General features: G+C 39.9%; 1 protein-coding gene across 16 annotated transcripts in view; it reads left to right on the forward strand.

The window, feature by feature from the left end:
- ULK4 (unc-51 like kinase 4) overlaps positions 1-15,561 on the forward strand; it is a 727,378-nt gene that overhangs the window by 137,551 nt on the left and 574,266 nt on the right. For all 16 annotated transcript variants that reach the window (XM_054550402.2, XM_054550404.2, XM_054550405.2 and 13 more), the window contains 1 exon segment: positions 6,561-6,644. In XM_054550402.2, coding sequence (XP_054406377.2) covers positions 6,561-6,644 — 84 coding nt within the window.

Below are 15,561 nucleotides of genomic sequence, written 5' to 3' on the forward strand. Positions count from 1 at the left end.
TCTTTTATTTAAGAATGTTGAATATTGGCCCCCACTCTCTTCTAGCTTGTAGAGTTTCTGCCGAGATATCAGCTGTTAGTCTGATGGGCTTCCCTTTGTGGGTAACCCGACCTTTCTCTCTGGCTGCCCTTAACATTTTTTCTTTCATTTCAACTTTGGTGAATCTGACAATTATGTGTCTTGGAGTTGCTCTTCTTGAGGAGTATCTTTGTGGCATTCTCTGTATTTCCTGAATTTGAATGTTGTCCTGCCTTGCTAGATTTGGGAAGTTCCCCTGAATAATATCCTGCAGAGTGTTTTCCAACTTGGTTCCATTCTCCCCATCACTTTCAGGTACACCAATCAGACGTAGATTTGGTCTTTTCACACAGTCCCGTATTTCTTGGAGGCTTTGTTCGTTTCTTTTTATTCTTTTTTCTCTAAACTTCTCTTCTCGCTTCATTTCATTTGTTTGATCTTCCATCAGTGATGCCCTTTCTTCCACTTGATCGAATCGGCTACTGAGGGTGGTGCATTTGTCACGTAGTTCTCGTGCCATGGTTTTCAGCTCCATCAGGTCTTTTAAGGACTTCTCTGCATTGGTTATTCTAGTTAGCCATTCGTCTAATTTTTTTTCAAGGTTTTTAACTTCTTTGCAATGGGTTCGAACTTCCTCCTTTAGCTCGGAGTAGTTTGATCATCTGAAGCCTTCTTCTCTCAACTCGTCAAAGTCATTCTCCATCCAGCTTTGTTCCGTTGCTGGTGAGGAGCTGCATTTCTTTGGAGGAGGAGAGGCACTCTGATTTTTAGAGTTTCCAGTTTTTTTGCTCTGTTCTTTCCCATCTTTGTGATTTTATCTACCTTTGGTCTTTGATGTTGGTGACATACAGATCGGGTTGTGGTGTGCATGTCCTTTCTGTTTGTTAGTTTTCCTTCTAACAGTCAGGACCCTTAGCTGCAGGTCTGTTGGAGTTAGCTGGAGGTCCACTCCAGACCCTGTTTGCCTGGGTATCAGCAGTGGAGGCTGCAGAACAGCGGATATTGGCGAACAGCAAATGTTGCTGCCTGATTGTTCCTCTGGAAGTTTTGTCTCAGAGGAGTACCTGGCCGTGTGCGGTGTCAGTCTGCCCCTACTGGGGGGTGCCTCCCAGTTAGGCTAGTCGGGGGTCAGGGACCCGCTTTAGGAGGCAGTCTGTCCGTTCTCAGATCTCAAGCTGCGTGCTGGGAGAACCACTACTCTCTTCAAAGCTGTCAGACAGGGACATTTAAGTCTGCAGAGGTTTCTGCTGCCTTTTGTTTGTCTATGCTCTGCCCCCAGAGGTGGAGTCTACAGAGGCAGGCAGGCCTCCTTGAGCTGCAGTGGGCTCCACTCAGTTCGAGCTTCCCGGCTGCTTTGTTTACCTACTGAAGCCTTGGCAATGGTGGGCGCTCCTCCCCCAGCGTCACTGCCATCTTGCAGTTTGATTTCAGACTGTTGTTCTAGCAATGAGTGAGGCTTCATGGGCGAAGGACCCTCCAAGCCAGGCATGTGATATAATCTCCTGGTGTGCCGTTTGCTAAGAACGTTGGAAAAGCGCAGTATTAGGGTGGGAGTGACCTGATTTTCCAGGTGCCGTCTGTCACCCCTTTCTTTGACTAGGAAAGGGAATTCGCTGACCTCTTGCGCTTTCCGGGTGAGGCAATGCCTCACCCTGCTTTGGCTCACGATTGGTGTGCTGCACCCAGTTTCCTGCACCCACTGTTCGACACTCCCCAGTGAGATGAACCCGGTACCTCAGTTGGAAATGCAGAAATCACCCGTCTTCTGCGTTGCTCATGCTGGGAGCTATAGACTGGAGCTGTTCCTATTTGGTCATCTTGGCTCCTCCTTTTTTTTTTTTTTTTTTTTTTTTAGGATAGAGTCTCATTCTCTCACCCAGGCTGGAGTGCAGTGACATAATCTTGGCTCATTGCCACCCCCACCTCCTGGGTTCAAGTGATTCTCCTGTTTCAGCCTCCTGAGTAGCTTGGACTTCAAGTGTGCCCCACCACACCTGGCTAATTTTTGTATTTTTAGTAGAAATGGTGTTTCGCCACATTGGCCAGACTGGTCTTTAACTCCTGACCTCAAGTGATCTGCCCGCCTCAGTCTTCCAAAGTATTGAGGTTACAGGCGTGAGCCACCGTGCCCAGCCCTTGGTATATACTTTAATTGAATACAAGCTAGGCTATTTGAATAAAGGGATGATAATGTGGCCACGACATTTAACTATATCTCCTGATAGCAAACTGGAAAAGGAAGTTAAGTCCCTGAGTCTACAGAAATAGATAACTTTTCAGGACATGAGGGCTTTGTGGAATTGTTAGTTTGACTATAATAAACGTTAAAATCTCAGGTCTGTGCTAACCTATTGGGACTGAGCTGAAGTGATTATATATAGTATAGATAATACAACAGTCTAAGTCTTGTTGGCTATCTAGTAACACCCTAAGGTTTCAGGCTTACAGACAGAAGACCAGACTGTGATTCTGCAGAGGATATTATAAGGCAACACATTTTCAGTTTATGTGTTTTTCCTGCTTTTGTCAAGGATACCTATCACCCTGAGTTCAGGTATTCTTATTTTGTCTTTTTTGTTTTATCCCATAATTTCTTTCTTCTTGCCTTGCTCATTGTCACAGCCAAAGTCTCTCTAATTACCTTCTAGGTCCTCATGGGCTGGCTCTTCAGAACCTATCCGATCTAATTCCTCACTACCTTCATACTCACTCCTTCCAGCTATACTGACCTCCCCACAGTTCCTTAAACCCACTATGCCATGCTTCTGCCTCACTATATTGACATTTGCTGTTTCTCCTGCTTCTAATATTTTCTTCTGAGATGTTTGTGTTTTCTCTCTGCTCAAAAATCCCTTCAGAAAGCCTTTCCCTGTATATGAGTGATCTGAGATGGAGCCAGTCTGTCTACAGTCTTTCTGCAACCTCTTATTGTGCTGTTTTTCTTTATAGCACTCGTCATTATCTTGACTTACTTATTTTGTTTACTTCTTTAAAAAAAAAAATCTCGGCCGGGCGTGGTGGCTCACTCACGCCTGTAATCCCAGCACTTTGGGAGGCCGAGGCGGGCAGATCATGAGGTCAGGAGATTGAGACCATCCTGGCTAACACGGTGAAAACCCATCTCTTCTAAAAATACAAAAAAATTAGCCAGGCGTGGTGGCGGGCACCTGTAGTCCCAGCTACTTGGGAGGCTGAGGCAGGAGAATGGCGTGAACCCAGGAGGCGGAGCTTGCAGTGAGCCTAGATGTTGCCACTGCACTCCAGCCTGGGCGACAGAGCAAGACTCTGTCTCAAAAAAAAAAAAAAAAAAAAAAAAATCTCAGCCGGGCATGGTGGCTCATGCCTGTATCCCCAGCACTTTGGGAGGCTAAGGCGGGTGGATCACCTGAGCTCAGGAGTTTGAGACCAGCCTGGCCAACATGGTGAAATGCCGTCTCTACTAAAACTACAAAAAATTAGCTGGACGTGGTGGCTCAGGCCTGTAATCCCAGCTGCTTGGGAGGTTGAGGCAGGAAAATTGCTTGAACTTAGGAGGCGGAGGTTGCAGTGAGCTGAGATCATGCCACTGCACTCCAGCCTGGGCAACAAGAGCGAAACTTGGTATCAAAAAAAAAAAAAAAAAAAGGCGAAACAACAAAAGACAACGAAAACAAAATGACACACAAAAAATCTCAGTCTTCCACTAAGCACTATTAAGGAAGAAAATGTATCTGCCTCATTATGGTTTACGGCCATTATTAAGAAGAGTTTCTGGTGCACAGTAGGTGCTTTTTTCATGCATGAACTGCACCAAGGCCAGTGGGACAGGAGAGAAGTGAGGAAGGAGGCAGGGTTGGAGAGACTGCAGGGACATGATCATGAAGGGCTCCTTGCCAGTCCGATGTCTTGGTCTTGATCTGAAGAGAAAGGGGAACTCATTAAGGAGTTTTAAGAAGGGTGATTATGTCAGCTGATTTACATGCCAAAAAGATAATTCTGGTTTAAATGTGGAGAGTAGAGTGGAGACTAAAAACAGGATTCTGAGAGCCTAGATGAGAGTAAGCAACGCAGGAGCAAAATTAAGAGAGAGAAGTGGGTATTTCACGAAAGGGAAAGTCAGTAGGGCTGAATGTAGTTTAAGGCCCAATTTAAAGGACTAAGAGGGATCTGTTGGAGTTAATGACATGAAAGTCACTGGTAACTCAACAAGAGCTTTTTATATATTTATTTACTTTCCCTGGAATGAGGGAGATAGAAGAAGTCGTATTGGAGTGGGTGAGGAGTTAGTGGAAGGTGAAGAAATTGAGAAAGTCAGTGTAAAGTGAGGATAGTTGTGAAAAGGGGCCAAGGGATGAGGAAGGTCTTGTTTTCAAAATGAGAGACCGTTACCCTATTCAGGTAGAGACAGGAAAGACCCAGAGGGGATAAGATGTTGAAAATTTAGGAGCAATAAGGGATAGTCCATTAGCTAATGACCCTGAAGAAGGCAGGATGGGAATGGAATCCTGAGCCCAAGTGGAGGGAGAGGAGTGGAGGAACCTGTCCTGTTATAACCATTGGGCAGAAGTAGCAGATGGCTTTATGTGGAAGAAAGTTTGTCTTTCCTTTCTCAGAACTTCCATTCTCTTTATCTGTGAAGGAGGAAAGTAGGCGAAGTGGTGGGAGCGTCATGGGTTTAAAATAGCCTTTTCAGGGAGGGTGGTGATAAGAGAAATAGTAGGGCTGGAGATGGATGTTGAAGGTCCCCTGAGGATGCTTATCCCAAATAAGTAATGGACTCTGTGCTCTCTGGTGCCACCTTCTCTAAGGGCCCAGTTGTCTGAGAGCAGACTTAGAGAAAACAAGCAGCTGGCTTTCTCAGAGGTTGAGGTTTCCCAAACAAGAGTAAAAGGACAACTAAAGAGACCGATAGTTCAGGTTTTGGGCAGGAGTGGTTAAATGATGGGCTGGGGATTCTAAGTGGCTGGGAGTGAAGTAGGTGATCTGTTGAGGGAAAGAAGAGGGGCCAAGGGAGAGGGCACAGAGTCCACTGATGTTAAGGGTTGTGGTGGGCATTTTAAATAAGGGAAGAATAAGGGAAGGAAAGAAGGTTGTGTTTGCAAGTTAAATTTAGTGTGAATTAGTGATTTTTGAGTTGGAGCAGCTCCTGATCATAATGTCCAGGGTATAACCATATGTGGAATTCTATAATCAAGTAAGGGTATGATTTTAATGGGTCATGATTCTTCTCATGGGTATAAAATACTTTTGGATTAGTAATGTACTAATTCTGTTTTTAAAATTTCAACTTTATTTTAGATTCAGGGGGTACATGTGTAGGTTTGTTACATGAATAGATTGGATGATGCTGAGGTTTGGGGTACGACTGATCCTACCTCCCAGGTAGTGAACATAGTAGTCAATATGCAGTTTTTCAGCCCTTACTCCTGTCCCACCCTCCCCACTTGTGGTAGTCCCTAGTGTCTTTTGTTCCTATCTTCTGTCTATGTGTATCCATGTTTAGTTCTCACAAGTGAGAACACGTGGTATTTGATTTTCTGTTCTTGCTTCAATTTGCTTAGGATAATGGCCTCCAGCTTCATCCATGTTGCTGCAGTAGTATTTCATGGTGGATATATACTACATTTTCTTTTTCCAGTTCACTGTTGATGGGCACCTAAGTTGATTCCATGTTTTTGCTCTTGTGAATAGTGCTACAATGAACATATGAGTGTGTGTGTATTTTTGATAGAATGATGTATTTTCCTTTGGGTATATAACCAGTAATGGGATTGCTGGTTCAAATGGTAGTTTTATTTTTAGTTCTTTGAGATATCTCCAAACTGTTTTTCATAGTAGCTGAAGTAAATTAATAATGTGCCAATTCTGTCATTTGGACAATCTTGAGTATGTTCTGTAAGTAGAAGCTAATTTTTTCTGCTTTAAAAAATTAATTTTTTTCATCTTTCTGTGTGGTACCTGATTTATTTTCTGATTGTATTTGATAGGTTGCAGGAGTGTGCTTGTGGTTATTACACTAATTTGGTTAATCTTCTGGGAGATAATTATTGCTCATGTCATTAAAATCAGTGTACCCGCTCATTTGCTCATTTTATTTAGCTCCTTGTCTTACTAGGTAACATAATACCTTTCACTTGTGCTTGTGAATTATCCTGAGCTGTTACTCAAACTTGTGTTTTCTATGCTTTCAAATCATTCCAGATAATGTAATACTTTTAAGATAGTTGTATCTGTATTATCCATCTACAATTATCATTAGATTGATTTATCTGTCAGATCATATTGGATCATATTGTCATTTCTCAATTTTTTAAATCTAGCATCTAATGAGGGGATCTGACCCACATCATGTATAATGCAATGAGAAATAGAATAAATATTGTGTATGTACAATGCAGTAAAAGATGCTTGATCTAGTTATCATCAGGTAGTAAGTAATACTTTAAATAGACTATTAAGTTTTAGATAGTTTGTATACTTGGAGCTGTGCCATTTGCTTGAATGGGTTAATATCTTTTGTGCTGTTAGCTTCACTGCTTTTTTTTTTCCCCACTTCATTTTAGGAAGAAAAAAAAAAGAACCCTAGAGAGTGCTGGGCTTTTCCCTTGGCTGCATACACAGTGCTAATGAGGTGTCTTCGGGAAGGGGTAAGGCTCCTTTGTTGTCCTCTGTAGATGCTGACAATTGTAATAACCCTTCAGGCACTGTATGAGGATTGTAGCCTGCAGCAGTGCAGGAGCTTGTCAACCAAGTATTGCTCCTGAATTTAAATAATCCCGACAACCCACCATGAGCAAGTGACCTACAGTGGAGCAAGTGTAAAACTGATCTAGCTTTCTCATTCACTTGTTTAAATGTCTTGCTTTTTAAAGGAATGGTAGCTTATATAAACAATGTAACTAGCATTCAATAGCATATTCTTAATTACCCTCTGCACTCCCCTTTTAAAGTTATTGATACACCAGTTTAGTAAGCAAGGTGTATGCAGCGAATTTTCTGTGAGCCTGAGACAACCCATGATTATCTTGTCAGATCGCCATTTTGAGGTTTAGAAACAGGGAAGCTTCTAGTATCCATTGATTTTAATATTAAGTAGTATTTATTATGTGATGTGATTTTTCAGTTTATTCACATCATTTCTTAAGCAGTTGTTAATGGCTGAAAGCCAGCCAGCTGGCCAGCCAACCAGCTCATCTATATGTAGCTCCCACGTGTAACTATGTAAAGGATTTAGAAACCAACCTAAAAGGTTGGCATTTTCTGTTTGCGTTAAATCATTTGACATTGTTTCACCCAAGGCAAAGCCATAGGGTGAAAACGTTCCTTCAGAAATGAAAAAGATACATCAGGATAAACATCTTTCTTTTGAGTTCATTGCTTCCTACTTTATATGGTAACAGAATCGTGTTCCAAGTGTAGAAAAACTCCCCGAGGTTTTCCCCTATGATCCAGAATAAAAGTTTGAACTCTTCCCAGTCTGTAGGTTTGAATACCTAGTCATTTGTCATTATGGGATATGATGTATATTATCAATTGTACCTTGTCAATAATATGAGAATTAAGTCATTCTCAGCTATCATCAAAAGACATGTTTGGGTTTAACATTCAGAGCTTCAAGCTAGGTGCACTTAGAGGCACACAGATGAAAAAATTCCTATTCACACACAGACCTCACCTATTGTGGGAGCGAAAATAAAAATATAAAGTGGAATATGTCAAACACATAAATGCAAAAGAACAAAATATAGGAACTCAAGGGAGAGAGAAGGCTTCTGGGGATCCTGTTGACAGTGTAAAAGTCATTATTGTGAATAGTGCTGTGATAAGCATGGGAGTACAGGAGTGCAGTTGTCTCTTTAATATACTGGTTTTCTTTCTTTAGCATATATACCCAGCAGCAGGACTGCTGGATCATATGGTAGCTCTATTTGTAGTTTTTTTTTTTTTTTTTTTTTTGAGAAAACTCCTTACTGTTTTCTATAATGGCTGTACTAATTTACATTCCCACCAACGGTATAGAAGAGTTGTCCTTTCTTCACATCCTTGCCATCATCTGTTATCTTTTTGATAATCACCATTTTAATTGGGGTGAGATGGTATCTTATTGTGGTTTTGATTTGCATTTCCCTGATGATTAGTGTTGTTGGGCCTTTGGTCATGTACCTGCTAGCAATTTTTGTGTCTTCTTTTGAGAAATGTCTATTCAGATCTTTTGTCCATTTTCAAATTGGGTTATTTGGTTTTTTTGCTATTGAGTTGAAGTCTTTATATATTCCGGTTATTTTTTAAAATTTCAACTTTTATTTTAGATTTAGGGGGTACATGTGCAGGTTTGTTATATGGGTATATTGAGTGATGCTGTGGTTTGGGGTTATGACTGATCCTGTCACCCAGGTAGTGAGCATAGTATCCAGTAGGTAGTTTTTCAGCCCTTATTCCCTGTCCACCTTCTCCCCTCTAGAAGTTTCCAGTGTCTGTTGTTTCCTTCTTTCTGTCCATGTGTACCCAATGTTAGTTCTCACTTATAAGTGAGAACACATGGTATTTGGTTTTGTGTACCCAATGTTAGTTCTCACTTATAAGTGAGAACACATGGTATTTGGTTTTCTGTACCTGCTTTAATTTGTTTAGGATAATGGCTTCCAGCTGCATCCATGTTGTGCAAAGAACATGATTTTATAATTTTTTATGGCTGGATAGTTTTTTTTATGATGTATATGTACTACATTTTCTTTGTCCACATATTCTGGTTGTTAATCTCTTAGCTAAGATATGGAATCAACCTAGGTGTCCGTCAGTGGATGAATGGATACAGAAAATGTGGCATATATACACCATGAAATATTATTTAGCTAAACAGTAAATTGATTGGTTCTTAATGCTGAACTCTATATAAACGGAATGGCGCCACATTCTTTTGAGACTTAATTCTTTTGCTTCTAAAGCTAGGTTAGTTTACCTGCTGATTGTGTAAATTATAGTTCATTTGGACCACTGTGTAGGGTGTTGTTGAAATATGCCTCAGTGCATGTGCGTGAGTACACACACACACACACACACACACACACACACACAGTCACCCCACATCACTGAGTGAAAGTGTGTCTTCTCTCCCCTGCTCTGCAGTGTCACCTCTGTCACATCAATTGACATGTCTCTTTTGGGCTCTATTTGGTTCTGTTGGTCTACTTATTTCTCGGCTCTGTGTGTGTGCGCATGTGTGTGTATCAATTTATACTCCCACCAGCAGGGTATGGAAGTACTCATTAACTCATATCGTCTCAAACATTTGACATAGGCAAACTTAAAATTTTTGTCAATCTGGTGGGCATTAAAGTGGTTTATTTTTTATTTTTTGAGAGAGGATTTCACTTTGTCACCCTGGCTCCCTGCAACCTCCGCCTCTGGGATCAAGTGATCCTCCTGCCTCAGCCTCCCAAGTAGCTGGGACTACACATGCATACTACTATGCCTGGCTAATTTTTGTATTTGTAGAGACAGAGTTTCACCATGTCGCCCAGGCTGGTCTCGAACTCATAGGCTCTAGGAATCCACCTTCCTCGGCCTCCCAAAGAGTTGGGATTACAGGCGCCAGCCACTGCGCCCAGCCATGGTTTCTTATAGTAGTTTTAGCATGTATTTCTCTGATTACTAATAAGGATGACCATCTTTTTCTATTTACCTCGTTTTTTGGGCTTTCTGTTTTGAAAAGTGCTTGTCAAGTCTTAAACTTATTTTTTTCCTATTGCTTTGTAGGAACTCTGAATCCTCCACAACCTATTATTATAAAATGTTTCAAAGATTAGAAACAAAAAGAAAGCTGTAATAATCTCCTTTATTTCCATCACCTAGATTAAACAGTAAACATTTTGTCCTATTTGCTTTGCTGTGGTATGTGTGTGTGTGTGAATATGTGTGTATCCACGTGCATGTGCATTTATTCATTTTCTTTACAGTGTCTATTGATAGGCAGAAGTTCTTAATTTTAATCACTTTATATATAATATATAATATGTATATATAAGACTCTGTGTGTGTGTGTGTCTGTATGTGTGTATACACATACAATCTTGCTGTGTTGCCCAGGCTGGTCTTGAACTCCTGGGCTCAAGCAATCCTCCTGTCTCAGCCTCCCAAGTAGCTGGGATTGTAGTTATGCATGCCACCATGCTCTGTGTAGCTTAGTTTATCTATTCCTTTATGATTTCTGCTTTTTGTATCTTATGAAATGCTTCTCTCCTCCAACATCACTAAGAGAGTCTATTACATTTTGTTCTGAAAGTCTTATTTTTTCTTTTCCCATTTAGAGCTTTAAGCTATTTGTAATTATCTTTGGTGTGTGGTGCTATGTGTAGGTCCAGTTGGTTTTTAAAAATAAAAATAGTCAAGTGAAGAATCCCCTATCCAGACCCAATTTAAGGTAGGAGCCCCCAGTGCCTACAACTAAGTATAAAAGATGTGAACAATAACTCCCCCATCTCCCTGCTACCCCACTGATCTGAGGAGGGCATTTAGGACGTATTTGCAGCTGGGAGAGCAGGTTGCAGGAGGGAAATCCCACAAGAAGCTAAAAGCATAAGCAGGTCCTCACTTGATTTACAGAGTATTTCCTTCAAGAAGCACAGTTGCTCTGACAGCTAATTTCTTAGCAGTAACAACTGTAGTAAAAAAAAGTGAAATCATATATTTCATTGTTAATAAAGTATTGTCAATTCACAAATGTATTCACATAAAATATATATTTCAAGAGCAATAGAATAACCATGAATATGAAAGGAATTAGGAAAAAAAAGAAACAAAAAAGAAGACACGAAGAAATACAAAACAGATGGAACAAATAGCACAAAATGTAATGAAAGTTATAAATGAAACTATGCCAACAATCACAATAAATGTAAATAGACTGAATAGTTAAGAGAAAATGACTACAAAACAGAATTAGGGTAGGCATGTGGCTCATGCCTGTAATACCAGCACTTTGGGAGGCCAAGGCAGGCGGATCATGAGGTCAGGAGTTCAAGAACAGTCTGATGAACATGGTGAAACCATGTCTCTGCTAAAAATACAAAAATTAGTTGGGCGTGGTGGTGCATGCCTGTAATTCCAGCTACTTGGGAGGCTAAGGCAGGAGAATCGCTTGAACCTGGGAGGCAGAGGTTGCAGTGAGTTGAGATCACACCACTACACTCCAGCCTTGGCAACAGAACAAGACTCCATCTCAAAAAAAAAAAAAAGACAGAATAGAAAATAAACAGTATGAAAAGACATCTAAAACGTAAAGTTATAGAAAGACTGAAAGAGAATGAAAAAAGATACACATGTCATATGTACCTAACCCAAAGAAGTGTGGTTAGCTATATTATTATCAGATAAAATAGGCTTTGGGCAAAAAGCAATATGGGAGATTTTTAAGGTCACAATATGATGATGAAAATTATAATAAACCAAGGGAAAATGCAATCTAAAATTTTAATGTATCTAATAACTAGCAGTCAAAATACATGAAAGCAAAATATGACAAAACTCTAACCCTAAGAGGGCGATTTAAACACATATCTCAGTATCTGATAAAACAGACAAAAACAATCAGCATAGACATAGAAGATCTACATCTGTCTAGAAAATTAACAAGCTTGACCTAATGTATAGAAAAAACATCTCTCCAAAGTGACAGAATTCACCACCCCCGCAAGTATATACGTACTGAGCCATAAGGAAAATCTCAACAAATTCCAAAGAAGTGGAATCATGCATACATCTTTCTCTCTAACCATAATCTCATTAAACTAAAAACAATAATAAAAAGAAAAAGTAAAAGGCCAGAAAGGCAGATACTAAATGAGAAAGCGACAGAAAAGTTATAGATTTTGTTAAGCATACAAAGCTTGTATGGGGTAAAGCAGTCAAAGGGATATGAAAATTTACACAGAAATCCAACCAATATAAATCCTTGAAAGATACTACATACAGATATTTCATCAGTTCTCACATGTCAAACCCAGCAAAGCCAAACTTTGGAGCCTCCCCTGCGAGCAGACCTGCCACAGGAGGACAGCCAGCACAAACCTCCCCTTTGCAGTGAAAATGCCACATTGTGTGTGCTGCTTACCCCATCATCTCTTTGGAAGCGGTCTACCCCACTCAGCCCTGGCTGAGAATCACTTCCCTCATACCACTCTCAATAGTTCACTCCAAGACACATTGGGCAACTCTGTACCTGGTAAGCCATTGTGAATCCAACTAATAATGGCATTCAGAAAGTTAGGAATCTTTGAAGTATTAGATTCATGGTGAGATTCAAAAGAAAGAAAACAACATAGTTTCCATTCCACACACGTGTTGCCCACCTTCACTGCATAAAAGGCAAGGGGAGTTGTGAGTACCCACAAAGAACCTGATATTGATGGCACATACATTTCTTTACTAGAAATTTAGACTGTAGGATAAATTTAGACTGTAACAATTTAAAAAACCAGAAAATATAACTGTACATTTTAGCTCTTATTAAAATCCAAGAGATTTAACTTATTTGCTCTTTGTTTAGGTAATTAGTGTCTAAAACATTTCAAAGATAACATAAATAATGGCTAACATTTCTAGTACTTTTTAAAAATTCAAGCCCAGTCTCTTCTAATTAAATGTATAAATTATTTATCACTGGCTTTCTCAAAAAGAAGAACAAAGAGCTCTAATTAAAAAGTGAAAATTAAATTTCCTCTTAGAAAATTGTTACATCAGAATTATCTAATAAACTGTAGTTCAGAAAATAATTTCGGAATTAAGAAAATATGAATAATAAAACCAATAGTTTATGTTCTGAATTTCAAATTTTTATCTTTTATTATTTTTTAAATTTTAAGTTCTAGGGTATGTGTGCAGGATTGTTACATAGGTAAACGTGTGCCATGGTGGTTTGGTACACCTATCAACCCCTCACCTAAGTATTAAACCCAGCATGCATTAGCTGTTTTTTCTGATGCTCCTCCGCTACCCGCCCTGACAGGCCCCAGTATGCATTGTTCCCCTTCCTGGGTCCATGTGTTCTCATTGAACCTCACATTTTTAAATACAGCATACGCCAGATGTCAGTTCAGTACCCATAATTATACAGACTATTATGTAAGCTAAAAAATGTTGATTAGATACAAATGTATAAATTAATCTTCTCCAGACATGTGGAAATTCTCTAGGGGCTATTTCCAGCTTCTGTGTGGATTGTGGAGTAGGCTGCTACCTGTCCCCCAAAAATGGACACCTTAAACAAAAAGACAACTTTCTCAGTCTCCCTAATGTACACACATATGAAAGATATATTATTTAAATTCAATGCCAAATATTCCTGAGATCAACACAGCAGTGATCGCAAGGAGAAAATTTATCTTTGCTAATGGGCACAAACTTGAAGGGCAAAGCAATGGAAGGGTAAGTCTTCAGACTCAGGGTTGGGGCTCAAGTCAGAAACACATGGAAGATCATTGGCACATGTTTTTGTTTTTTTAAATAGCGAACACCACCAAGTGGAGCCCCCGGGGCTTAGTCAATATTAAACCTCTAAGGAGTGGCATATCTGAGACTGAAATTCCCATCTTTTGATTCCCAGCTCAAGATCTCTGAAATCCCAGCACCAGCTCTGAAATCATTATTCCATATTATCATGATACCTTTTCTTCTATACTGCTGTACTCTTTTTTTTGAACAGTTATACCTGATCTTCCTATTTTTGTGTGTGTTCCACCAAAAGTTTTTCACTCTAAATACGTCCCTCTTTCCATCTGATCATTTACATATGTAATGAGGACAAAAAGATCTAACATGTCTCTCACCCTTGGTTTGTGTTTTGTTTTGTTTGTTTTTGAGACGGGGTCTTGCTCTGTCACCTGGGCTGGAGTGCAGTGGTGTGATCACTGTTCACTGCAGCCTCCACCTCCTGGGCTGAAGTAATTTTCCCACCTCAGCCTCTGAGTAGCTGAGACTACAGGCGTGTGCCATCACGCCTGGCTAATATTTGTATTTTTTTGTAGAGATGGGGTTTTGCCATGTTGCCCAGGCTTGTATTGAACTACTGGCTTAAGTGATCCTCCTGCCCTGGCTTCCCAAAGCGCTGGAAGGAATTACAGGTATGAGCCACCGTGCCTGGCCTCCCCATTGTTAAAATTATGGAAATCATGTTTACAAAGCAGGTTGGTCTGTTTGGAAAAGAGTGTCATAATTTCTCAGATAACTCTAAAATAGAAAGCTACTGAAAATTACTTTAATGCATTCATTACAGTCTCAGTATAAGATTATAGCTTCCTCTCCCAAAGCGTAACCACAACATGACACAGGATGAGGTAGCTTTGAAAATGCTGCATACAATATCCTCTTGAGTAGAATCATAATTTAGAACTCTAGAAATTACCAGAAACAAAACTGTCCAAGTTTGTTTAACCCAATGTATTCCAACCTATTTGACTAGAAAACCCTTAATTCATGCAACATTTATTAATACCCCATGGCAAATCTAGTTTTCCATGAATAATGAACAAAAAATTTATAATTTAAAACTAAAATTGCCTTCTAAGCAGAGATCTACATATCAATAAAATGAAGAAATAAAATTTCCATACTGTTTTCTTTCCAATACAAGGATTAGAAGGAAAAGGAAAAGAGTAACAACCAGAACCAATAGCCCATGTTTGGCCAGGCGCCATGGCTCAGTCACACCTGTAATCCCAGCAATTTCAGAAGCTAAGGCAGGAGGATCGCTGGGTTCAAGTGATCCTTGAATGAAACCCTATCTCTAAAAAATTAAAAATATTAGCTGGGTGTACACCTATAGTCCTACCTACTTAGTAGAGTTATTTGAGCCCAGGAGTTTGAGGCTGTAGTGAGCTATGAGTGTGCTACTGCATTCCAGCCTGAGTAACAGGGTGAGACTCCATCTCTAAAAATAAAACTTAAAAAATAAATAAAGGCCAGGTGCAGTGGCTTATACCTATAATCCCAGCACTATGGGAGGGCTAGGTGGGAGGATCACTTGAGGCCAAGAGTTCGAGACCAGCTTGGGCAACATAGTAAGACTCCATCGCTACAGAAAAAATTTAAAATTAGCCCATGTAGTAGTGCATGCCTGTAGTCCCAGCTACTCTGGAGGTTGAGGCAGAAGGATTGGTTGAGCCCAGGAGTTTGAGGCTGCAGTGAGCTATGCACACTATTGCCCTTCAGCCTGGGCAACAGAGCAAGACCCTGTCTCAAATAAATAAAATAAAAAGAAATAAAATAATGGCCCATGCTCAGTAAGGTACATTACTAACTTTTGAATGTGAGAGGGAAAAAAAGGAAATAAGCCAATTAACATTTCAATAGATGTAAAAATGAGAACTAGCCCAACAGTTTGAATGGACTGATGCCACAAAACTATACACTATTGAGTTAAAATGGTCAATTTTATATCTATTTATCTTACATAGAACCACAACTTATATTATTTGTCTTAAATTTTTTAAAATAGAGATAGGGTCTCATTAAGTTGCCCAGGCTTGTCTTGAACTCCTAAGCTCAAGTGATCCTCCTGCTTTGGCCTCC

Source organism: Pongo abelii, chromosome 2 (genome assembly GCF_028885655.2).
Source record: "Pongo abelii isolate AG06213 chromosome 2, NHGRI_mPonAbe1-v2.0_pri, whole genome shotgun sequence".
NCBI lineage: Eukaryota > Metazoa > Chordata > Mammalia > Primates > Hominidae > Pongo > Pongo abelii.